At 37.0% G+C, this 25,403-nt stretch overlaps 1 protein-coding gene across 1 annotated transcript in view; it reads left to right on the top strand.

Annotated features, from left to right (window-relative positions):
* Positions 1-24,826, top strand: part of pten (phosphatase and tensin homolog) — a 75,456-nt gene extending 50,630 nt beyond the window's left edge. The window contains exons 6-9 of the mRNA XM_003224371.4: positions 6,111-6,252; positions 9,352-9,518; positions 19,879-20,106; positions 21,973-24,826. Of these exons, the coding sequence (XP_003224419.1) occupies positions 6,111-6,252; positions 9,352-9,518; positions 19,879-20,106; positions 21,973-22,158 (723 nt within the window). The 3' untranslated portion in view covers positions 22,159-24,826. The remainder of the gene's footprint in view (positions 1-6,110; positions 6,253-9,351; positions 9,519-19,878; positions 20,107-21,972) is intronic.
* Positions 24,827-25,403: the final 577 nt, after the last annotated feature.

The following is a 25,403-nucleotide window of genomic DNA, read 5'->3' as shown; positions in this document are numbered from 1 at the left end:
AAAAACAAAACTTGTTATGGAATGAATTTAGCATGAATGAATTTGCTAGCTTGTTTGCAGAAATAGTTGTGAACAGTTCAAAATATTGTTATGCTGTAATGATTAAAGTCATTTTTTTAAGTTGCTCTAGGCGAATTTCTTGCTTGTCTCTTAAATTTCACAGTAGCAACTTTGTTTTGAAGTAATTTATTATATTGGATAAGAATGCCATTTTTAATCTGGAGAAAGGTAAACGTACATTAAATAAATATTTATTTACAACTCAGATTTTAAAAAGAACCGTTCAGAATTGTGATTCTGTGCCGTCAAGTAATTTCCAGCTTACGAAGACTTAGGGTGAACCTATAATTAGCTTTTCTTTACAGGGTTTGTTTAGAGGGGTTTGCTATTGCCTTCCTCTGAGAGAGAGTGACTTGCTCAAGGTTACCCAGTCCAATCTACAAAACCACTGGTCAACACTGACTCTTTGTTTTCAACATATTAGAATCAAAATTGTCACACCAAGACTCAAAATTTAGTCAGCAATATTAAGTTCCTGGCATTTCAGAAATATTTAGTGTATTTCAAAATTAGAAAAAATATCTGAAAGTAGGGATGGTAGAAGCCTTCATGGTTACAAAAAATGTGTTCTCACATGTTTACAGTTTAGAATTTGGGATTATCTCATCAACTCAAAAGACCGTGAATTGCTAACATCAAAAATTAAAGCTAAAGAACACTAAACCAACCAACCATTGAGCCAAAATATAACCTGAAGAACATCCCCATAGAATTTAAAGTTCATCTATATATATAAAAGAGTGATGGCATCACGGCAATTCACAAAACAACAAAAGTACAGGCCCCCCAACCTCAAAATTTGACAACACAACCCATCATCCATGCCTCAAGGTTGATACAACAAAAAGAAAAGAAAAATAAAGTCCTAATTAGAGGGAGAGCAATAATTGTTTTTTATCCAATTGCTGCCAGTTTAGAGGGCTAATCTCTGCCCACTTGGTCGCCTAGCAACCAGCCTGTCAGCAAAGGGACAGCCAGGGTTCAGTTAGGAGACAGGCAGATTTAGGCCTAATTTAGGCTTCTTCCACAGATTATCTAATTTGCACTGGATTATATGGCAGTGTAGACTCAAGGCCCTTCCACACAGCTATATTACCCATTTAGAATCTTATATTATCTGCTTTGCACTGGATTATCCTGACTCCACACTGCCATGTAATCCACTTCAGTGTGCATTTTATACAGCTGTGAAGAAGGAGCCTCATATAATCCACTTTTAAACAGATAATATAAGATTATCAATATACAGTAGACTCTCACTTATCCAACATAAACAGGCTGGCAGGATAAGTGAATATGTTGGATAAAAAGAAGGGATTCAGGAAAAGCCGATTAAACAAATTAAGCACCAAAACATCATATTATACAACAAATTTGACAGAAAAAGTAGTTCCATGCGCAGTAATGCTATGTAGTAATTACAGTAGAGTCTCACTTATCCAACACTCGCTTATCCAACGATCTGGATTATCCAACGCATTTTTGTAGTCAATGCTTTCATTGATATTTTGGTGCTAAATTCATAAATACAGTAATTACTACATAGCATTACTGTGTATTGAACTACTTTTTCTGCCAAATTTGTTGTCTAACATGATGTTTTGTGCTTAATTTGTAAAATCATAACTTAATTTGATGTTTAATAGGGTTATCCTTAATCCCTCCTTATTATCCAACATATTCGCTTATCCAACGTTCTGCCGGCCCGTTTATGTTGGATAAGTGAGACTCTACTGTACTGTATTTACAAATTTACCACTAAAATATCACAATGAATTTAAAACACTGACTACAAAAACATTGATTATGAAAAGGCAGACTGCGTTGGATATTTTAGTGGTAAATTTGTAAATACAGTACAGTAGAGTCTCACTTATCCAACATAAACGGGCCGGCAGAACGTTGGATAAGCGAATATGTTGGATAATAAGGAGGGATTAAGGATAACCCTATTAAACATCAAATTAAGTTATGATTTTACAAATTAAGCACAAAACATCATGTTAGACAACAAATTTGGCAGAAAAAGTAGTTCAATACACAGTAATGCTATGTAGTAATTACTGTATTTATGAATTTAGCACCAAAATATCAATGAAAGCATTGACTACAAAAATGCGTTGGATAATCCAGATCGTTGGATAAGCGAGTGTTGGATAAGTGAGACTCTACTGTAATTACTACATAGCATTACTGCGCATGGAACTACTTTTTCTGTCAAATTTGTTGTATAATATGATGTTTTGGTGCTTAATTTGTTTAATCGGCTTTTCCTGAATCCCTTCTTTTTATCCAACATATTCACTTATCCTGCCAGCCTGTTTATGTTGGATAAGTGAGAGTCTACTGTATATTGATAATCTTATATTATCTGTCTAAAAGTGGATTATATGAGGCTCCTTCTTCACAGCTGTATAAAATGCACACTGAAGTGGATTACATGGCAGTGTGGAGTCAGGATAATCCAGTGCAAAGCAGATAATATAAGATTCTAAATGGGTAATATAGCTGTGTGGAAGGGCCTTGAGTCTACACTGCCATATAATCCAGTGCAAATTAGATAATCTGTGGAAGAAGCCTAAATTAGGCCTAAATCTGCCTGTCTCCTAACTGAACCCTGGCTGTCCCTTTGCTGACAGGCTGGTTGCTAGGCGACCAAGTGGGCAGAGATTAGCCCTCTAAACTGGCAGCAATTGGATAAAAAACAATTATTGCTCTCCCTCTAATTAGGACTTTATTTTTCTTTTCTTTTTGTTGTATCAACCTTGAGGCATGGATGATGGGTTGTGTTGTCAAATTTTGAGGTTGGGGGGCCTGTACTTTTGTTGTTTTGTGAATTGCCGTGATGCCATCACTCTTTTATATATATAGACTAGCTGTGCCCGGCCACGTGTTGCTGTGGTGTTGTCCGGTGGTGTTGGTGAGAACTTGTTGAGGTAGTGGTGGTATTGAATGTCTGTTGTATGGTTGTCTTTATGTTTAGTATGCATTTGGTTGTTTGTGTACTGTGAAAGTGGTGAGGGTAGATGGGGTCCTGCATTGTATAAGGAAGTTGAACTGGATGATCCTTAGGGGTATCTGTTAACCTTAGGATTGTATGATATTCTTATTCTTCTTCTTCTTATTATTATTATTATTGAGAGGCTGGCTGGCCATCTGTTGGGAGTGCTTGGATTGTATCGTCCAATGGCAGAATTGGGTTGGACTGGATTACCACAGTAATTATTTCATATTACAGTAGAATCTCACTTATCCAACATTCGCTTATCCAGTGTTCTGGATTATCCAACGCAGTCTGCCTTTTTGTAGTCAATGTTTTTGTAGTCAATGTTTTAAATTCATTGTGATATTTTGGTTCTAAATTTGTAAACACAGTAGAGTCTCACTTATCCAACATAAACGGGCCAGCAGAACGTTGGATAAGCGAATATGTTGGATAATAATGTTGGAGGGATTAAGGAAAAGCCTATTACACATCAAATTAAGTTATGATTAAGTTATGAATCCAGGGACATTGTCAGAAAGGAAAGAAAGAGAAGCCTCAAGAGATGACAAATGAAACTGTTTAAGCAGTTAAGGACAGACGAGTGTCAAAACTGCTATTTGTTGGAAATAGGATTTGAACCCCAAATGCAACTGTTTAGCCACTATAATAATTAATGCAGGCAAATAGAAAATGACAACAAAAAAAGATAAACGAAAACTCTTCCATAAGATCCAAGAATTAAAGGAAAATTTAAAGCAAGAATGGGGATGCTATATGCCCAACAAAGGAAAACACATTGCATGACCTAGTAGAAATAAAAAGTTCATAGAAGCAGTGCAGTGAAGAACTACATATAAGAGATGAAAGAATGACAGATTCATGTATTCAAGGAAGATCCGTTTGAAGATGGACCTACAGTTTTTTAAAATGAAGTAGAAGCTGCATTTAGAGTACTTGGGATAAATTACCAGGAACATATGATGAAGTACTTTGGCCACATAATGAGAAGACAGGAAAGCTTGGAGAAGAGAATGATGCTGGGGGAAAAGGAAGGAAAAAGGAAGAGGTGCCGACCAAAGGCAAGATGGATGGATGGTATACTTGAAGTGACTGGCTTGACCTTGAAGGAGCTGGGGGTGGCGACGGCCAACAGGAAGCTCTGACGTGGGCTGGTCCATGAGGTCATGAAGAGTCAGAAGCAACTGAACGAATAAACAACAACCATAGACCTGCTTCAGGCTATGGAGATGGAATCTACTCAGATTCTTACTAAAATCTTCACACACACACACACACACACACACACACACACACAGACAAACATTCTCTAGAAGCTGAGGTGACTAAAATGACACTTTCATACTTCGGACACATCATGGGAAGACAGGACTCTCTAGAAACTGTTTTAACTGTTTTAACGTTTTAGTTCATTGTATATCAGTGTAACGGCATCAATTGCCACTTGTAAGCTGCTCTGAGTCCCCTTGGGTGAGAACGGTGGGGTATAAATGTTTGAAATAAATAAATAAATAAATAAATAGATAGATAGAAAATAGTATTGCTTGGTAATATAGAAGGCAACAGGAAAAGAGGAAGACCACATTTCAGAAGGATAGACTTAATTAACGAAGCTATGTTATGTAATCTGCACGACCTGAGCAAGGCTATTGATATGATAATAGGATGACTTGGAGGTCTCTTATTCATGAGATTGCGTTAACAACAATGCAGTTCAGAATATGGTATGGACCTCAACCACATAATGTTTGGACAACCTTTGTCTAACATTCCTCTCAACTTTTATTGTAACAACTGTGAGCTAAAGTAAGAAGGTAGCAGCTTTGTTGTACTTTATGATAGCCTAGTTCACACTAGAAAAGATGCCCTAAACATAGTCTGCCTCTCTTACCCCTGACTGGACTGCCATGTCCAGAGGGCTCATCACCCTGCGGCCAAAAAAGACCTACGGACCCACCCCCAAGACCCCACAATTGGAGGACCATCCTCGATCTACGAGGGATCACCTAACACTATGCAAAGGACCAAAACTGGCCTCCAAATTCTTGGGCTGTACACACAGTGCACCTTTCTACTTATTCTGAGATAAATAATTGCATCAGAACTAAATTTTTTCTTACCACACTATTATAAATAAATCAATAGCTGACATTACAGATTATTGCACTTTGCATAGTTCTATGCAGTCAGACTGTTAGTGGTGATGCATTGCAATAGTCTTTTGAGCAAGCAAGTAAATCTTAATCTGTTTTATATTAGTACGTTTGCACTATAAAAGTGAACTTTGTTAGTCTTCCTATCTTTATCATTTCTTACTCCCTGGTAAGGTGCTTTGAATGCGATTTCCTGCTTCTTAGCAGGGGGTTGGACTGGATGGCCCATGAGGTCTCTTCCAACTCTACTATTCTATGATTCTATGATTCTATACTTTCTTGAAATGCTTTCATGATGTATTAACTTTCATTGGCTTTGATGTAATACAAGGCCTGAATAACCCTCAGTCATCTCATCTAGAGTGCAACATCATATGTTGTAGGGAGAAGTGAAAGGAATAAAGAAGCTAACTTTAAAGAGGAAAAACAAGAAATACTGAATGTACATAAACATTCATACAAATCGGATTTTTTTTAACTTAAATGTTATAATGTGCTCCATGTTAAGAAGTACAGGAATATATATGAGACCAATTTCATACTAGTTTCATAGGAGAAAAAAACGTGAGACAAGTCCATCTTCTTTGTTTGAATGCAGCCCAAATATGGGCAGAAGCGAAAACTTCATTTTAATGTTCTGTGTTTCCTTCTGGTATTTTCTTTTCTAGAGTAGAGAAGTGTCCCAGACCTTTTCTTAGGGTTGCTTACTTGGGCTTATTAGAGTTATGCTAAATTTCTCAATCTGGAAGAGAGTCTGTAGAGATAGACAGATTTGCTTATATACAGCTGTTATGATTCATTTCTATGCTGTAAATCATGGAAGTCAGTTAAGGTAACAAGCTGTGAAAATATTACACATGATTAAATATTTCTGCTGTTCTTTTTCATTGTAGGGAGTAACTATTCCCAGTCAGAGGCGCTATGTATATTACTATAGCTACCTGTTAAAGAATCATCTGGATTACCGACCAGTGGCACTGCTCTTTCACAAAATGATGTTTGAAACAATTCCAATGTTCAGTGGTGGCACCTGCAGTAAGTTCTTTTTCAATCACTTTTACTATGTGAGACAGCATTTCTATTTGCATTTGTGGACCATTGTATTTTCTCATAGAAACTGAGACATATAAACTATTATAAAACTGTACTACATTGGAAAGCAAATTGTTGTACATTTACCACTTTTTAAAATTTATCCCTATATGCCTTCTGACAAATTAAGTTTCAACTATCAACATATCAGTTGCTACTGTCGACTTATAAATAGGGCTGACCTATACATGGGTCTGTGTCCATTGGAAAGCATTTCCACAGAAGATAGTGCTGGATTAGATACAGTAGACCCAATATGGTATAATGTCAAGACTGCAAACAGGAAAATCTATACTCAAATCCTAAATCAGTTATTGGTTACTTTGTGACCATGGATGAATCTTTATCTCAAGCTTAACTAATCCACATATTTCTATTTTTTATTAAAGTCACAACTAAATTGACAGGCACATAATGAATCTGTCATGCTTAGAATGTTGAATGGAAATGTGATACGTCCCCTCCAACTTTCCCTCAAGTTATAGTCATATTACAGGTCCTTTGAAAGCTTCTTTGGTTGGCTGGTGTGACTTTGTTGTGGAGGTTGATTCTTGGTGTGACATCATTATTTGAGGCACAACAGTATAGCAATCATTAGGAATTAGCTATACTTTTTGAAATAAGAAAAGCAGTTTGTTCTGTTCGTATTTACCTACATGTTTCAGTTCATTGACATTGTTAATATGTTCATCATTTAAACAAATCAAGCTCTAAGCCAGTTCCAAGAGATGCTAAATCAGTTTATTGCTGTGCATGTGGCCCACTCTTATTATCTTTTAGCCTTTAGTGTGTGTCGTATCCTGACATAGTTCTTGATTGATAAAACCGTTTAGATCTTTTTAATAGATGTGTACAGTGGGAAAAATAGGATTCTTTGTTTTTATGTGTTACATTGAAAGAGTATCTGGAAGTTACTTTACATTGCTTTGTTCCATGGCTGCCCAATATGATAAGTTAGCAGTGTCTATAAATTAACATTTAGAGAAGTATGAGTCTATCCTCTTTCTCATTTCTTGTCTTTGACAAAATACAAAAGATAAGGTAGCCAATAGTGTTGTGCATTTGTATGGAATTGCTGTTCGTTTTGTGTAGTTTCATTCGTTTTGTCTCATTTTTGTATTTGTTTCTGCTAACGAAAATGGGGGGCCCTATACAAATAGAATTTTGGTCTCGCTAACGAAAAATGAAACTTTTCGTGCCATTGGCGGCAATGGGAGAGCTTCAGAGGCTCACCTCCCACTCAGTTTTAGGGCTAGAGGGGTCAAAATCTCCCAAAGGGGGCCAGTCTCCCTTTGAAAGGGCAACACGCAACAACCAAACCCGCCCAAAGGACACTGGCCTGTATGCATTATGCAGCGATGAAGGAAATAAAGAGCTAGTTCTCAAGGGTTAGTTCCCCGTGCGCCCCAAAATAGCTTAGACAAACTGGCCAGACATGGCCAGTCTCCCTTTGAAAGGGCGACACACGACACCCAACCACCCAAAGGATGCTGGCCTGTATGTAGCGATGAAGGAAAGAAGAGGTAGTTCTCACGGGTTGAGTGGGGATCAGAAAAGTAGAAAGCTCTATACCAAGGAGGGGAAAGGAAACGTAGTTTTCCCAAAGGCCAAGTACTCCCCAGCCAAACCTACTTGAAAAATCCCAGCTCCTTCCCTGATATTGTTTATTTTTAAATTATTATTACATTATAGAATTTTTAAAATAAGGCAAGAGCACTGCAGCCAGCCAGTCAGAAATCACTGCGCCCTAGCAAGGCGAAGCGGAGCACTCAAGGGTTGGAGATTACAAACCCCAAATATGTATTTGCTTTCAAAAATGTAAAATAAAACACCAAAGGAAATGGAGACCAAGGCAGAGGCAGGCAGTTGAGCCACTGAGATAAACGGAGAAAGGAAAGGAAACCCAACAAGAAAAGGATTTTTTTTAAATGAGGCAAGCAGCAGCCAGTGAAAATCCCCAAGCCCCAATTTCCCAGTCCCAGAAGTGCCCTCACCAGAAAGGCAAGGCACAAGAAAAGGCAAGCCAAGGCAAGCCCAAGCAGAGACACAGCAATAGCAGCAGCCAGCAACCAACCCAGCCAGCCCCAGCTCCCAGCAGCAGCAGCAGCAATGGCTCTTTTTGGTGCAGTCCTCCCTTTACACTCCCTGCCCAGCCCACTTCAGTGATTCCTTGGCCTCCGATTCTCCAAAAATCACCTTCTTACCTCCTTCTCTGACTCATGAGGAAGTGAATTGCAGGCATGGAGGCCATGTGGCTGAAAACAAAAGCAAGCACGAAACTGTACCACTTTTAATATCGTGTCGCCTATAGTTTTGTACAAAAATGTCATCTATTGCGTAGACGAACGGTCAACATGAAAAGATAGCACGAAAGAAATGAAGGAAATTTTTTCGTGCACATCTCTAGTAACTACTGTTTAATAGATATAATGCTGACAACATATAAATAAGCTATATATTGGAGCATCTATAATGCATGTAGTGTTTTCAACAGTGTGCATTATATCAGGTTTACATTAAATGCCGAGCTCATTGACAGCTTGGAAATGTTTTCACCAGTACTACTACCGGCGATTCAAATGTTGCAGGTATTTTTTGCAAACATTTTTCTTAGGAAAAAGACTTTTAATAGTCCATACTTGCAGTTGATGACTTATCAATAACTTTAGCTTAGAAATGGTTACATTTGTTAGCATGGCTAAATTGTGTGTGCATGTGCACACACACCTTAATGTTGCCTGTCAGTTTCCTATGAATTCCATAGGATTAGGTAAGGGATATTCAGAGGTGTTTTCCCCATTGTTTTCCTCTGAAATTTAACTTATAACACCTGGTATTTTTTGGTGGTCTCCGAACAAAGTATTAACCAGAGCTTACCTTCCAAGTTCAGAGGAGATCTGATGCCTTTAGAGTATTTAAATCAACATAATTATTTAGCATAATTTAATTCTTTTTGATATCCATAAAAACCCCTCTTTAAAGTTCTTTTTGGAATCAGTTTTTTATACTAACTGTTGTGGAATGCTTGCTTTTATCGTGCAGATCCTCAATTTGTGGTCTACCAGCTCAAGGTAAAGATATTCACCTCTACTTCAGGGCCCACAAGGCGTGAAGACAAATACATGTACTTCGAATTCCCTCAGCCATTGCCAGTGTGTGGTGACATCAAAGTGGAATTCTTCCATAAGCAAAACAAGATGTTGAAAAAGGTTTGCTTTTTTTAATCTTGAGAAATGCTTGATTTTTATTCTTCAATAGTTTTAAATACACTTCCTTTCAGTTCTTTTCCTGCTTCAAATAGAAATGGTAGTTTCTTGCTGTGTACCTTTAAGTCATTTTAGATTTATGTCAACCTAAGATGACCGTCTCACAAAATTTGATTTATTCAAAGGGTATGCTATGCGCCTTTGTCTTCATCTGAGGCTGAGAGAGTGGGACTTGGGGAAAGTCACCCAGTAGGTTCAGAGCCACAGTCCGAGGTTCAAACCACTATGCCGCACTTTCTGAAATCCTTCCCTCTGTTTCCCACCTTTCTTTCTCTTTCTTACTTTTCTTCCTTCTCTCTGTTTTCTAGCTAACTTTCTTCCTTTTCTCCCTCCTCCTTCCCTCCCTTTTCCCTCCCTCCTTTTTTCTTTCCCCCCCCACTCTTTCATCCCTCTTTCCCTCTTTTTTCTACCTCTGTCTTTCATTTTCTTTTTTCTGTCTCCTCTTTTTCCTTCCTTCTCTCCCTCCTCCTTTCCCCTTTCCTTCCTCTTTTTTCTTTCCTTCTCCCACCCTCCCTCTCCTTCCTTTCTTCCTTCCTTCCTTCCTTCCTTCCTTCCTCTCTGTCTTTCTTTCCCTCTCTCCTTCCACCTCTCCTTTCCTTTCTCTCGCTCTTGTTTGTTCTCCTTCTGCCTTCCTCACTTTCTCTGCTGTCCCATCAATCTGCCTTACTTTTGGCACAACAATGACAAAAACAAGGGGAGAGGAGAAAGAATACATCCAAAGACACAACATCTTCATTCTTAACAACTATAAAGAAAGTTCAAACACAGGCACGAATGGCGGTGGTGGGCTGGCACAGAAGGCAGCAGCGATGGGCGCATAGGCCGGGCACAAATGGGGGTGGGAGCAGGGGGTGGGCATAAATGACAGGGGTAACAGGAGTGGGCTCAGGTGCAAATGGCGGCAGTGAGAGCAGCAAGACTAAATGTGGGCCGTAGTTTGAGGACCTTTGGCCTAGGAGGTCATCACAGATGTATCTACTTTGTTCCTGTAGTATTTTGTTTTCACAGAGGTACACCACCGTATTTTGCATTCTTTGTTGCTTTGTGTCCTAGTATTTAAAATTTGCTGGAAAATAGTATACAGTAGAGTCTCACTTATCCAACACTCGCTTATCCAACGTTTTGGATTATCCAACGCATTTTTGTAGTCAATGTTTTCAATATATCGTGATATTTTGGTGCTAAATTCGTAAATACAGTAATTACTACATAGCATTACTGCGTATTGAACTATTTTTCTGTCAAATTTGTTGTATAACATGATGTTTTGGTGCTTAATTTGTAAAATCATAATCTAATTTGATGTTTAATAGGCTTTCCTTAATCCCTCCTTATTATCCAACATATTCGCTTATCCAACATTCTGCCGGCCTGTTTATGTTGGGTAAGTGAGACTCTACTGTAATTGAATTAAGTAAATATTGTTTTCTGAAGTTTTCAAATCGTATATCATGGCAAACAGTGAGTTTTAGCTTAAACACATGAAATGGTGGTTATTAAGTCCAAAGCAGAACAAATGGCAACTTTCTGATTTTGATGAAGTTGATGAGAAGTTGATGATGGCTTGCTGCCTTGAATGGTGCTGCTATTGCTGTGTGAACGTTTACACCATACACCAAGGCACTTGATGTTGAAAACTGGATAGAAGTTTGATAGGAGACCATTGGTAATAAAAGGAATTTTTTGAGAGGACCAGGAAATGTGCCTACAATCTTGCAGATAACTGCTGCCAGATGACAGTTTCTGGACCAATGGTGTAACTTGGTATAATGCAGTTTCCTGTTTTGCAGCGTTCTAGAAACTGCGGTTGATCTACTGTTTTTCCAAGACTTTCAGGGCTGAGGACTAAATCAGATATAAAAAACAGACTTTTATTTTGCTCATTAGCTTGTCTTGGGGTTTTGTGGGATAAATATAAGCTTATCGTTTGAAAATCATGTCATATGTACAGATTTTACTAAATAGATCCAACATATGATGCACAAACAACTTTTGCGTAGCCCTAATAAGTATGGAATAAAATCTGAATATTGTGTTTGAGTTGTATGGGATCACAGAAAAAAGTGGGAGACTTGATCATGATGTTTTTACAATATTGGTTGCCACCTACCCTGTTTCCCCTAAAATAAGACATCCCCAGAAAATAAGACCTAGTAGAGGTTTTGCTGAATTGCTAAATATAAGGCCTCCCCTGAAAATAAGACCTAGCAAAGCTTTTGTTTGGAAGCATGCCCGGCGCCCGTCAAACAAAACACCATAGCATGCAGGATTGGTAAATGTACATACCAGTTGTATATGGAAATAATGGTAGTAACAAGAAATTCTTGACAGGAGTCACAGTTTGTCTGGTTTAGTTATGTTGGTTTGTGGTGACAACTACTGTACAGTATATAATAAATGTTCATTTTTTTGTTCAACAATAAATGTGAATTCTTCTTCATGGAAAAATAAGACATCCCCTGAAAATAAGACCTAGCGTATCTTTGGGAGTAAAAAATAATATAAGACACTGTCTTATTTTTGGGGAAACACGGTAATTATTTTTCAAAGCAGTTAGAATTCAGAATAATATTTTAAAAATGACAATATTAATGTGATGACAAAAGTAACAGAAGACTTCCTTTGTCTGAAAAGAAAATGGGGTGGATGCTAAGCAAGCTATTCTAGAGAGGGAGGGAGGGTATTGGGTCTCACTGAAAAAGTATTCTTTCCCTTTATCCCTCCTTCCTCAGTTTGAGGGAGTACTTAGAAGTGTGCATGTAGATAACTAAAGAATTCAGAGAAGTATATATAGGCAGTACTTCAGATACTGAAGTCCTCAGAAAGCACTTCTTACTCAATGTTTTGTTGTCAAATAATGCATTACTCATTAGCCTGTTAGTAGTTACTTGCAAGTTATGTGCACTAATATTTCAGTTTCAACCTTTAACAAAAACAACTAGAATAAAGTCCTAAAGGAGCAAGTGATAAGATCTGTGCATTCTCTAAAGCATTGGTGGTGAAGTATTTTATTTGTACCCTTTATTTTGCCGTGACCATAAGCACTACGATGGGCAGGAGGGAAACATTCAAAACATGGTAGAAATTGACAACATAATCCTGGGCTTATTCAAAGTAGCAATTATAGCTTGGACATCCCTTATCCAAAATCCTTAGGACCACAAATGTTTTGGAGTTCAGGTTTTTCCCCCCAGATTTTGGAAGATCTGAATTCGCATAAATGTATATAATGAGTATTCTTGGAGATGAGATCCAAGTATAAACACAAAACTCATTTTGTTTCATATGTATGAAGGTAATTGTACACAATAATTGTAATAATTTTATGCACAAAATAAAGTTTGTGTACATAAAATCATCAAAAACCAAGGGTGTCACTCAGTCACCCATGTGGACAGTTCTGTATTTTTGGAATATTTTGGAATTCCAGATAAGGGCTATTCAAATCTGCAGTTACATTAAAAAAACTAAGTAAAAATTATATGATTTGATTCAGTCAGTCATCAATGCATACTACAATAATAATTAGGATGGGTTTTCATCTCTATGTGCCTCATGTAATAAAATAAGCCAAAAACAGAATTAGTACTAGCAGGATATGTTTCAATAAATTTGACATAGTGCAGTTTAGACCAATGTCGCATACATGCAGTAATATAACATACTGTATGTATCAATAATATTTTGTCTCACATTGGATATCTTTTTTTGTTTTACCAGTTTTTTTTATTTAATTTGTACAGTTTTATAACATAAAGGGGAGGAGACAGGAGTCTATTGTATCGCTGGGGATGTAGGAGGAGGAGTATTGTTGTTATACATACTCTCTAAGATACAAAGAAATTCCATCTACAATATCCTCTATATCAAGAGCAAGTACATTCTTGTCATCTGGCATTTGCATTAATCTTGTCTCCTTATATTGTCCCATCTTTTTCTTGTCTTCTTCTCCAAGCCTGTATCTTACATCTTTTGAGCCCTCCCCCACCCAGTTTTCCTCCAGTGTTATTTTTCTTATTTTCATACAATTATAACTAACAGTGCCAGCACAACTGTACTCATTCTACAGCATATCAGCTTCGTTAAACTGTGCACCCCTCAAAAGCATTTTAAAAAATTCAATGAAGGATTAATATGTTAGAACATAAGTAGTGAATCTGCCTTGCCAAGAGTTATTAGATGAGCTTTAGAAACATTTTCAAGTTCCAATTTCATCATTTGTTCTTCACTGTTGAAATCCACTTCAGTACACTAATGGCCAAGTAGCCCCCTACTGGTTACAGCATTCCCTCTAAACAACGGAAATGTATGTCTTTGAAACACACCAGTCTGTTCTTTAGCAAAAACCCAAACTTTAGATTTGTAGGTAGTTCATAGTTTTTTTAAATGTTACCAAAGACATTTTGTATTTGCTAAATATAAAGCCAATAGTATTAACTATACTGTTTTGAATTTGTCTAAATAAAGGTGCTACAATATTAGTTTTTCCAGGTGCTCTTTTTAAGCAATCCTTGCATAATATATCCAGACCTGGAAAGTTATAATTGGAGATCCTGTGATTTTTTTTCTTTGACTCCTTCAGAATGGAAATGGAAAATACTTGGCTACTACAATGAGCATTTTATCTTTTTAGAAAGGAAAAATATCTTTTCTCTGTCGCATATGAAAGAATAATTATCCAGGTTTCATTGGGAACATTTTTCATCCCTCACATTCTGTATCTACATAATTATAACATCATTTGAGAGTGTTTTCGAATCTGTGTATTTTTTAATATGGGTAATATTTTATACTTAACTAGCTTTGCCCGACCACGTGTTGCTGTGGCATGGAAAATAAAGTAATGAGAAGTAGGCAGGCTTTGAAGTTGCAAGGCTATTCATTCCTGTGTATTTGTTTAGGTTTTTTTATTGGAGGTCATACCTTGGAGGTGTTGGTGTGTTGTGGCATAGTAAATTGGTCAGGTTGAGTGGGATTTAATGGCCTTGTAGCCTAAAAGCCTGGCGGATTCTTCCCTGGGGGAATTCTTTGTTGGGTGGTTTTAGCTTGGCTGATTGTTTCTTGACTGGAATTCCCCCGTTTTCAGATTGTAGTTCTGTATTTACTATTCTGGTTTTAGATATGGTTTATGGTGGGAGCCAGGATTTTTCATTGTCAATGGATTTACCTAGGTAAGAAACAGGCAGGTAAGTGTGGTTTATATACCTGTGGAATAATATCTAGCATGGGAGAATGATCTCTTGTCTGTTGGAGGGAAGATTGAATGCTGTAATTAGTCAGCTTGATTAGCCTTTAGTGGCTTGTAGTTTCAAAGCCTGGCTGATTCCTCCCTGGGTGATTCTTTTATTGGGAGGTGTTAGCTGGCTGTGTTTGTTTTCTTTCTGGAATTTCCCTGTTTTCAGAGTGTTGCTGTTTATTTACTGTCCTGATATTAGAGTTTATATTATTCTGTATTATTATACCATAGATTTTAAATATATATTATTAAATTTATTATCCTAATCATGTTGAAAGTGCTGCTGGGCGTGGAGGTCTCTGCCCACGCTCCCTATTGGGAAGAAGCAGCGCTGTAGCCAAGTGGCATAGCCTTCCCTCAGGGGTGAAAAGCTCCCAGCCGAAAGGTGTGGGTCCGTGGCGCTGCCCTTTTGAACGCACCTGGCAAGTGAGGGAAATGTCAAGAAAATCCGCCGCTAGTTCATCCCTCTTGGCTCTTCTGCCTTCCCCCCCCCCTCCACCCGCTCACCTGCCAGCTCTTGCCTTTTTGCGTAGGTGTTTTTTTCCCTTGCACAGTTTCTCAAGGGGCTCCTGACTCCATAGCTAGGCCTCACTCGCCACCTGGCTCCATTAGCAGCCAGGGGGAGGGAGGAGGAGAGCAGTCGGCTCCCTGGCCTGGCCTCGCCGTGGAAAAGTTCCCCCATGTGAGTGCTCCGTTGGCCGGCCCAACTCTCAGCGCGGAGCAGGAGAGCCACCTTCCCCTGTCGTCCTCCTCCTCTGGCCCCTCCTCCTCCATACTCTCGTTCCAGCCCGGGCACTTGAGGACTTGTATGCCTCCATCAACCAGGCTGAGCAGCAGTGCTGCCTCCTCTGTTATTGTCCTTCTCCCTCCTCTGCCTCCTCCTCCGTTTCAGGCCTGGGCGCTGGATGACTTGCCCGTCCTGGCCGAGTATGTCTCCTTCAACCAGGCCCTGCCACAGATCCCCACGGGCATGGGGAAGGAAGAGGAGTCGGTTGGTGAGAGAAATTCTAACCCCTCCCCGCACGATCGCCTCCTCTGTGCAGGCATGAGATGGCCGCCATTTCCTGGTGTTGCGCCAGCCTTGGAGTGCCTTTTTTTTTCTTTGGGGGGGGGGGGGTTGCTCCACGCGTGCACAGAATGCATTATTGCGTGTTTGGGTTTGGGTTTTTTTTGTCATTTCCATGTAGTATTTATATGTTTTTTGTTGTAAAAACACACCGGATGACTATGTCTTTTGTTGCCAAATTTCGTGTTATTTGCTCCAGTAGTTTCGCTGTTTAAGTTAAAGGAAAAACGGTCAGAACATATATATATATATATATATATATATAGAGAGAGAGAGAGAGAGAGAGAGAGAGAGAGAGGTTGAAAATTGGTGAAAAGAAGGTGTTTGCCCTTGATGGGTCATAACTGCACAGAAAAATAGTAAATCTAAGATTGAAAAACACATATAGTGTGGTCTGTCTTGTAAAATGGATGGATTTGATTAGAGAAACCTAGAGAATATAGAATGAATAAACATTGTTTCAAAATATTATGTAAAATTACATTCATTCTATGTGCGACATATATAAAACATAAATGTATTTCATGTTTAAATTTTGGTCCCATCTCTTGTGCCATAGATAGATATGGAATTATGTGCAATAACTATTGGAACAGTCCAGATTACGATTGTGGATAGCGTGGTTAATAATGATGGTATTGTTTTAAATGTTTTAATGTATTTTATAATGCTATTTAAAATGTTTATTTGAATTGTTCATTGTGTTGAGGCATTGAATAGTTTCCTATGTGTAATGCTGCCCTAAGTCTCCTCAGGGGTTGAGAAAGGAGGGGTAGAAATGTCATAAATAAATAAATAAATAATAGATATTTCATTATGTACATATACAAGTATTCTAAAACCCAAAAAGTAGAAAAGTAATCCAAAATCCTAAAAATTTGTGGCCACAAGCATTTTGACAAGGGATCGAGTATTTTTGGGTTGTTCCTGCAAAAGAACTTTCAATATTTATGGAAGTAGAAGTAAAGATGTATTAGAACAGACATGTTCCATAATATTATTATACTCTATTGAACATGTTTATTGGCTGATAGTTAATAGTTTATTTTGGAGAGGCTGATTGGCTTATGTAGTAAAACAAGATGATACCAGTTTAAGTTTATTTAAACATGTGAATATTTTGATAGCACTGCATAGTTGTGACTTGCTATACTTTTAGTAGCCAGGCATTATTCTGGTCAGGTGTAAAAATCTTATCTTGCTACAGTAGTGCTATCCTTTTTATAAAAAAGTGAGATTGGTTTATACTGAATACTATATGAGCAGAACTGTATTAATTAAATGCTTTATTTATGACTTCATTTGTTTATTTAAATATTTATGTCCTGCCAAATATCATAAAATCTTGGGGCAATATATGGAACCAAATCTATTTAAGACAAGTACATAAAATAATTTAAATAATGTCAGTGATTTAAAATCACGTATTTATACAGATTCAATTCAGGATCATTAGACTGAAGAAGATTAGAAAAGCCAGAAGACCAGAGACTTATTTAATGGCAGATCAGTTACAGTTATCCCTCAGTTGCACTGTTCATCTCTAAAACCTTCTCTGCAGCAGATAAACAGGGCCATACTGCTTCTCTTGTGGAGGTGACATTGATGACATCATCCTCTATAGATATATATTTCCTTTTAAAGTCAGCTTGATAACTATTACTACATCAGGTGGCATTGTTTTCCACAATTGGTATGAGACCAAAAACTTTTCAAATTCTAAGTAGATATTTACCAACACTTTCAAAATTACTTTAAAATGTTAATAGTTCAGTACTTGGTTATGAAGAAACCACTTGGCCTTCTATATGCGTAAGAACCCATAACAATACTTTCCATCAATGTATTTGGGATGGAAATTAATCTAATTGGTTTATAGTTTCCTGGATCATTCCTAGATCCCTTTTTAAAATGGTATTTTACTGGCCATTCTAAGGCTGCGCTACAAGGTTGAAATAATATGTACATGTTTTAGTAAGGAAGAGCAGCGGTTTCAGTTTTGAGTTCCTAGCTGGTGATTAGTTGTAATTTGTCAGTGAGGTCTTGAATTTCCTGTATTCTCACTACTTAAAAGATTGCAGCTTTATAGCTTGGAGCCAAAGTAGTCTGTAACTGGACCAAACAGTTCTCTAAGTAGACTGTTCAAGAATAATGGGTACTACAGTATGTCACCACCAACATCTTGAATTCAGGCTGGAGGCCATTTTAAAATATTGATTTTGGATTGGCTTGTTCTTGTAAAACAGGAGTTCAGACATTTTTATATGCAATTTAGCATAACAACTTCTCTTAATTCTTCGAAAAGAAGTAACAGCATTTATGTCCTTATACACTTTACATTAAATAAAGAGAACAAAATTAAATAACAGGAAAAAAGATTTTCAAACCCATTTTCCAAGAAGTTAGTGCTAATTTTGAATTAAGTCTGTATTTATTTATTTATTTATTTATTTATTTATTTTCTTTCATATATTTACATCCCGTCCTTGCCCTGGTGGTGGTGGTGGGGGACTCAGGGTGGCTTCACAACTGGCAACCATTAGATGCCAAACACCAATTGTAATAACAATTACAGGTAAAACAAACAGTTAAAACATAAATTGTAAAACATCCATTTAAAATTACACAAGTTCAAAGTCACAATCCTATCTATCTAAGTTTGTTTCTTGTCGGCAACAGAGGACTCTTAGCTTGAATCTGATGAAAGATTTTCATGCCCATATCTAACGAACTTTCATTTTTGCTCAAAGTTTCTGTAATCCAGATCTGTAGCTTGAAAGCTGTTTTAAAGTCAGTGATAAAACATATGTATTTACAGTGGTGTTGGATGAAAGGAACAGGCAATAAAAGGATTATTGAGTGCATAGTTTTATTATTGAAAAAGTGGATTCAGGGTGGTACTTACAATTAGCCTGGCTCATTCTGGGATTAAGAGCATTCACTCATTGCAGTAGAATTGTATTCAACTGCACGTAACCTGTACATTTCCTACTGCAAATATAGTTCTGCTAGTACTTCATTTATAAAGTAAGTAAAGTAACTGCAAACCCCTCCAAATCCTCTTCAAATCCAAGTTGTACCCACTTCCTTATGTTTGGTCCATACTTTTGAAGAGAACGATAGATAGGGAATGGTGGTTTTGTCTCCTTTTAGTATGGAGTTGAATGAAATAATACAACACTTTGAAAATGCTGTAAAATGAGGGATGAAGGCACCATGAAAGAAAAATTAGTTGATTAGAAATTAAGGCAGAAACAAAGTAAACTGAGAAGTATATGTAATCATTGTTAAAATTCTTGTATTCTAGTTTCTAATGCATTTGTTGTAAGTTTTAAAACTGCAAGTTTCTTAATGTGTCTCTCAGTTTAACTTTCCTTGAAAATCAATATTGTTTAAGAGAGCAATCATTACAGCCCCTGATTTCTTTGTAGCCCAGATTTTAGTGTGTTTGGGAAAAATGAATCTTTGAATAGTATTTGAATAGTTTTAATGTGATGATTATTAATTGTGTTTTAGTGGTTATTGTCAGGTTTTAACTGATCTTAATTTTTCTTGGTGAGCTGATTTGGGTCTTACATTGGGAGAAAGATTACAGATAAATGAAATGAATGAATGAATAAATAAGCAGACTATCCTGCTGACTAGGAGTTGCGGGAATTGCAGTTCAATACTAGCTAGACAGCCACACCTTTCTCACCACTATTATACATAAGAAATGCTGAAGAAATATCTCATTTGGTAATTGTGTTAATCACTGGGGGAACCAAATTGGAGTTGATACTTCCATCAGAAGCATGGAGAGGGATAGCGATGACGTTCCATTTCCTGTGTGAGTACAGAAGGTAACATAAACAAGTCTCCTCACAGTAATACTTCACATCTTATGTTTCTATGTACATATTTTTAGAGTCAGACTTTCAGTAGATGACCTATGAGTGTATGTGGATTTTCCTTTGTAAGTTAAAGCAAATTCTTTTTTTCTTTTTCTTTTTTTGCCTTAGGAAAAAATGTTTCATTTCTGGGTAAATACATTCTTCATACCAGGACTGGAAGAAAATTCTGACAAAGTAGAAAATGGAAGTCTTCTTGGGGACCCGGAACTTGATGGGATTTTCAGTACAGAGCGTTCAGATAATGACAAGGAATATCTAATACTTACACTAACAAAAAATGATTTGGACAAGGCAAATAAAGACAAAGCAAATCGTTACTTTTCTCCAAACTTTAAGGTGAGTATAATCTGAAGCATCAAGTAATAGAATGTGAAGAGTGTGCAATGATTTGAAATGTACTGTGCGTTGAAGATTAGAAGTCCCTTACTTTATATCTCATGCCTTAACAAACCAATAAAGGATATCTGTAACTATAAATAATGGGAAGACTTAAGAAATTCTATGTCTTCTGTTCCATTTAATGACCTTTTTTTTGTCTTGCCACTTCTCTTTCTTTTATATTGGGTAGTGGAGGGCAGAGAATAACGTTTCTGCATGCTTAAACATTCTATAATTTTGCAAACAAACAAGGTGTAAGCCTACAGCATATTCTTTCAGGAGTGCCACTTTCCGCTGCTATGTGATTTTTTTTTAGTTTGTGCCTGATATGGTGGCTTTGTAAAGATTATCACAAATATGTATTTGGGATGTATTTAATGGCTAAAATGGGTATTCATACATTTTGCCAGTATTCAGCTGTTTCTGAGAATTTAATTTATTGAATGTCATTGTGTTTCCCCATTCTTTGATCTATAGTTTTATATATATAACATAAGAGGATCAATGATGGAAAAAGTATCAAGTTGATTTTGACAAAGCCTAGCTAAATTAAATTCTGTTAAATGAAGTTTCAAAATATTGTGGAAAAGAGACAAAATGTTAATCCCCATTATCATCCTCAACATCATCATTCCATTTGATAAGTACACTAAGAACCACATATCTTTGGAACTGCCATGTGTGGTTTCATTTATCCAGATATGAAAATATATATCATGTCTAGGTATTTCCTAGGTCATCCAGCAGAATACTATGATGTTCTTGGGCCAAAGGTCCCTCATTTCAGTAGGTCTTGCTATTAACTGCGATATTTGTATCCAAACGAAGTCCAGGAACATAACCCCTATACATACTGAGGTTGGGGGGGGGGGGGGGTTGTACTGTAAGCATTCAATTTTGAAAGTGCAAACTAAAATTTCTTCTAACAATTTTGAAAAAAAAAACTTTGCTAAATCTGTTTAGAAAAGGAGAAAAAGGAACATAAGGGACAAAATGTCGATCCTTTTTAGAATCTTAGTACTCACATTTGTGATCAATGGATCAGTTCTGATCCTTGACATATTGACTGCTGGTCAGTGGACCACTTCCCAGAAAGAATGAAAATGTTGTAGCTACTGAGCATAGATAATGGTACCAGTCTCTGGTATACTGGAAAAACCTGCTGGTCCCTCACATCAGATAGCATGAGAAGCACTATTTTAGAAGAAATAGGAAGTTTCATGCCATAAGATACATACTTTTTGTCTGGAATTTTTGTATAATTCATATATTATAATATTTGTAGCTGGCACTGACTAAATCACTGAAATAACACCTCTTCCTTTATCAGCCTGCCTGTACCATAAGATTAAACGGGTTTTAAAATATGGTTTGTGACAAAAAGGAGAATAGGCTTTATTATTGGATCATCCTGGGTCTACAACATTCTTTCCACATAGAGACAGTGTTGATGTATTGTTTTCATCCCTAGATCAACACCTATTTACTTACCCAGAGATTTTAAATTTGTTTATAATGCTAAAGGTATAGCTATTTATTTTGTTTATCTCTTTTCTTTTTTGTTTCTTATTGTTGTGGTAGTTTTAATTATTTACTTCAGTTTGCCAAGCTTCCTGCTATTGTATTAGTCCATACTATGGTATTTTATTTAAAATAATAAATAAGGAAATAAATGTCTTTTAAAACTTAAATTTAAAAAGGACCCTAAATGGTACTTTCATATAAGAGCACCAGGCAATAGTTAATACCAGCCATATGGGGTCCAGATATTTCTCCATGGGGCAGATACATACTGATTTCTGTTGTTTTCTTGTTTTTCCCCAGGTGAAGCTATTTTTCACGAAAACAGTAGAAGAGCCATCAAACCCAGAAGCAAGCAGCTCAACTTCAGTAACACCGGATGTTAGTGATAATGAACCTGATCATTATAGGTATTCTGACACCACTGACTCTGATCCAGAGAATGAACCTTTTGATGAAGATCAGCATACACAGATTACAAAAGTCTGAATATTTTTTTTATTTGGGAAAAAAAACCACAAAGAGAAAAACTTGAATAAACTGAATTATGGACCTTTTGAAATGGCAATAGGACATTGTGTCACAATTATCAGTTGTAGGAACAGTTCTTTACCTGACCAATCGCATTTGCCCTATGATGTCATTGGGCTTGACACTTGTTGTCCCGTTGAAAAAAAGGTTACGTAGCTATGTTATGTATATACCTTTTTGTGTCAAGAGGACATTTAAATTTCAATTAGGAAAACACAAAGATGGCACTTTCCCATTTGATTCCAGTTTTATAAAAGTGGAGACAGATCTGATGTGTATACGTAGGAATCTTCCTTTTGTGTTCTGTCACCAACTGAGGTTCCTGTAAAGCTCTTTCTAATACACAGGTTCACATCCTGCCCCTTTCTTTGCACTTTTGTGGCAACAGATAAGTATGAAGTTGGCTCAGAGAAGTAACAGAGTTTTTCTACATTCAAATGTATGTAATGTGGGTAGGAGAGTGGAAAGGCAAGCTCAGAAAGGAATGTCTTTGCTGGACCCTGGACTGTGTACCATTTCCAGCTTACTTACATGCACCTCTTTAGCATGCAACAGTAATAAATCCTGGACATTTGAGGAATCGCCGCTGTCACTGCTTGTTTGTGCATTTTATTTTATTTTTAAGCATAATGGTGCTAGAAAAGGCAGCTAGAGGGAGTGGTTCTTTATTAGGGGTACAGGAATGAACCTTCCACAACATCATAAAAGATCTACAAATGAAGGGATTCGAAAAAGTGGTTACACGTGAAACAGTAACAATGACTTCACCATATAAATGTGGAGGCTATCTGTCACAAATGGGCGTACACAGTTATTTGTGTGTTGAAATTGCCATTCCCTGAGCTGTGGGTGTTAAAGGTCAGAGTAATATTTTTTTCTAAAAAAAAAGATAATCAAAAAAAATCTTGTCTTTCAAACATTTGGAATTGCTATTTTGAATTATCATGGTGTAAAATCCCATTGGTTTATTGGCGTTGACTTGTCCATTATTGGTTATTCCACTAGAGTAAACGGATTTGAAATCCATTGTGCCCAGTCTCTATTCGCTCTAATGACAAGGGTATAATGGTCACTAGTTGAGGCAGAACACAGGCTGAATATTGAACAAAGGGGCAACATGCTCCTGTAACATTGGTGAATTTTTCTCCCTTCTTATCCTGTGTGTAGTTGCGTGCCCATAACTTCATATTGATTTTATTGGGACTTGCATGTAGCTGCACAGGATCGTAGCTTTCATCCATTATGTAAAGTTTCTCAAAGCTAATGGTAAGGCTTCCTATGTTTGACCCAGTGCTACAATTACATAGAAATAACTGATTGGCAAGAGGTAACTACTGAATCGCCTTTGACTTTTCTTCAGTGACTCACATTGAACTTGGTTTCTGTTGAACAATTTGAAAGCCTCATCAGCCGACTCAAAAGTTTGTGCTTTAAACCTTTTGGATGTTGACAGTGTTTGGTGTCCTGTAGAGTCCTACTGCTTACCATGGGAGGGTCAGATTGGAGATAGTTGAGTGGCATTTTGCACTGTTGTTCTTCCTTTGGAATGTGAAGGTCTGAATGAGGATTTGGATTTTGAATGTGTCAGTGGTTCCAAGAAGCCTTGCTTACGTTTTTATGGTATAGTCATTGGAAAAAGGAAAAATGGCATTTTATATATATATATATATATATATATATATATATATATATATATATATATATAATGCATACTCTCCTATACTTTATTTCAGCTACCATCCCATTGAACATGGCAAGAATTGCTATGATTGAAAAGGTTTGGTCCTAATTAAAACTTTATTTATGACAGTATTCATCATTAGCTTAAAAATGCATTCTTCTTAGGTAATTTCTTGAGTTTCTGGACTGTGTGCTAAATTCTTGGACGTGCAGCAGCTTACATGTCTGAAATTACTTGAAGGCATCACTTTGACAGGAGCTTTCTCTTAGGCCCTGTGCCATCCCTAGTCATCTGTAGTCCCATTTGAAATAACTTATCACCGTAGCTGAAGGGCAGTTGCATAAAATAGCACCAAGGTTCTTTGCTGGGGCACAAGTTGTAAACGAGAGAGAGGTTTACATACAGCATCAATTGTTTCAGCTTTAAGGGGGAAAGGAGAAATAGAAGTGTCGGGTGCTAGTGTGCAGTTCCATGTTTAAATTCTAGCAAACGTGCAATATGTTGACGATGCCTGTGGTTGCCACAAAGTGCCTCGTTTACCTTTTTAAAATACTGTTAAAAATGTGTCATGCATGCAGATGGAAGGGGGTGGAACTGTGCACTAAAAGGAGGCTTTAACTGCAGTGTTTGGTAGAGCTGCCTCTTTACTTCGCCAGTTCAAAATTCTCAGTCTGTTTTCATATAGAATATATATAAATATATATATACTAAAAAAAATCTGTCTGTTAAGCAGCCTTATTCTGATTCAGCCTCTTCAGATACTATTGTGCTGTGCAACAGTGGCTCTGTGTGTAATGCTATGCACTGAGGATACACAAAAACAAGAAAAATGACATGTACAGGATAATGTCTCATACAAATCAGATGTCCGTTTGTTATTGTGTTTAACAGCCCTTTATCTTAGTGTTAAAACTCCACTTAAATCTGATTAAAGTTTCATTCTTGTCACTGTGTTGGGTGTATTTTTATATGGAAATACATGGAACAAAAACACTTCATCTTTCTTTAAAACAAATGAAAAGCACATGTGATTAGAGGGAAATCCCATTTTATACAAATTAGAAAATTCCAGTTTAAAAAGTCAAATTGGTGAGATTTTTACAATTTATTCTTGGATTTTAGAAGTAGGGATTTCCACGTAGGGATCAGAGTGTAATTAACATTCCACTTGACCCGATGTATGAATGTGATTGCATGTATTTTTCTTTTATTCTTGGACCTGTTCCTATATTTACTTTACTATGGCCAGCTGCTTCATTTCTGGTGCATGTAGTAAGGTCTTAAATTTCTATGTTAAAACTATTCCTTCTCCTGCATTTAAAAAGAACTCCTGTCCCATGACATAAAAAGTGTGAAAAGTAGTCTGAGACCAATGAGAGTTACAAAAGACAAGATTAATTTTAAATATCCCCCTGTATAGTTCCTATATATCTTTTCAACTCTAGAACGTTTAGACTTCTCTGCTGTTCTTAAAATGTACATCAAATACAGGTCCTTTGCATGCCAAGCTTTCTTCCTAATA

This window comes from Anolis carolinensis, chromosome 3 (genome assembly GCF_035594765.1).
Source record: "Anolis carolinensis isolate JA03-04 chromosome 3, rAnoCar3.1.pri, whole genome shotgun sequence".
NCBI classification, from domain to species: domain Eukaryota; kingdom Metazoa; phylum Chordata; class Lepidosauria; order Squamata; family Dactyloidae; genus Anolis; species Anolis carolinensis.
The sequence above is the reverse complement of the archived record's forward strand: the minus strand, read 5'-3'. Positions and strand labels throughout refer to the sequence as shown.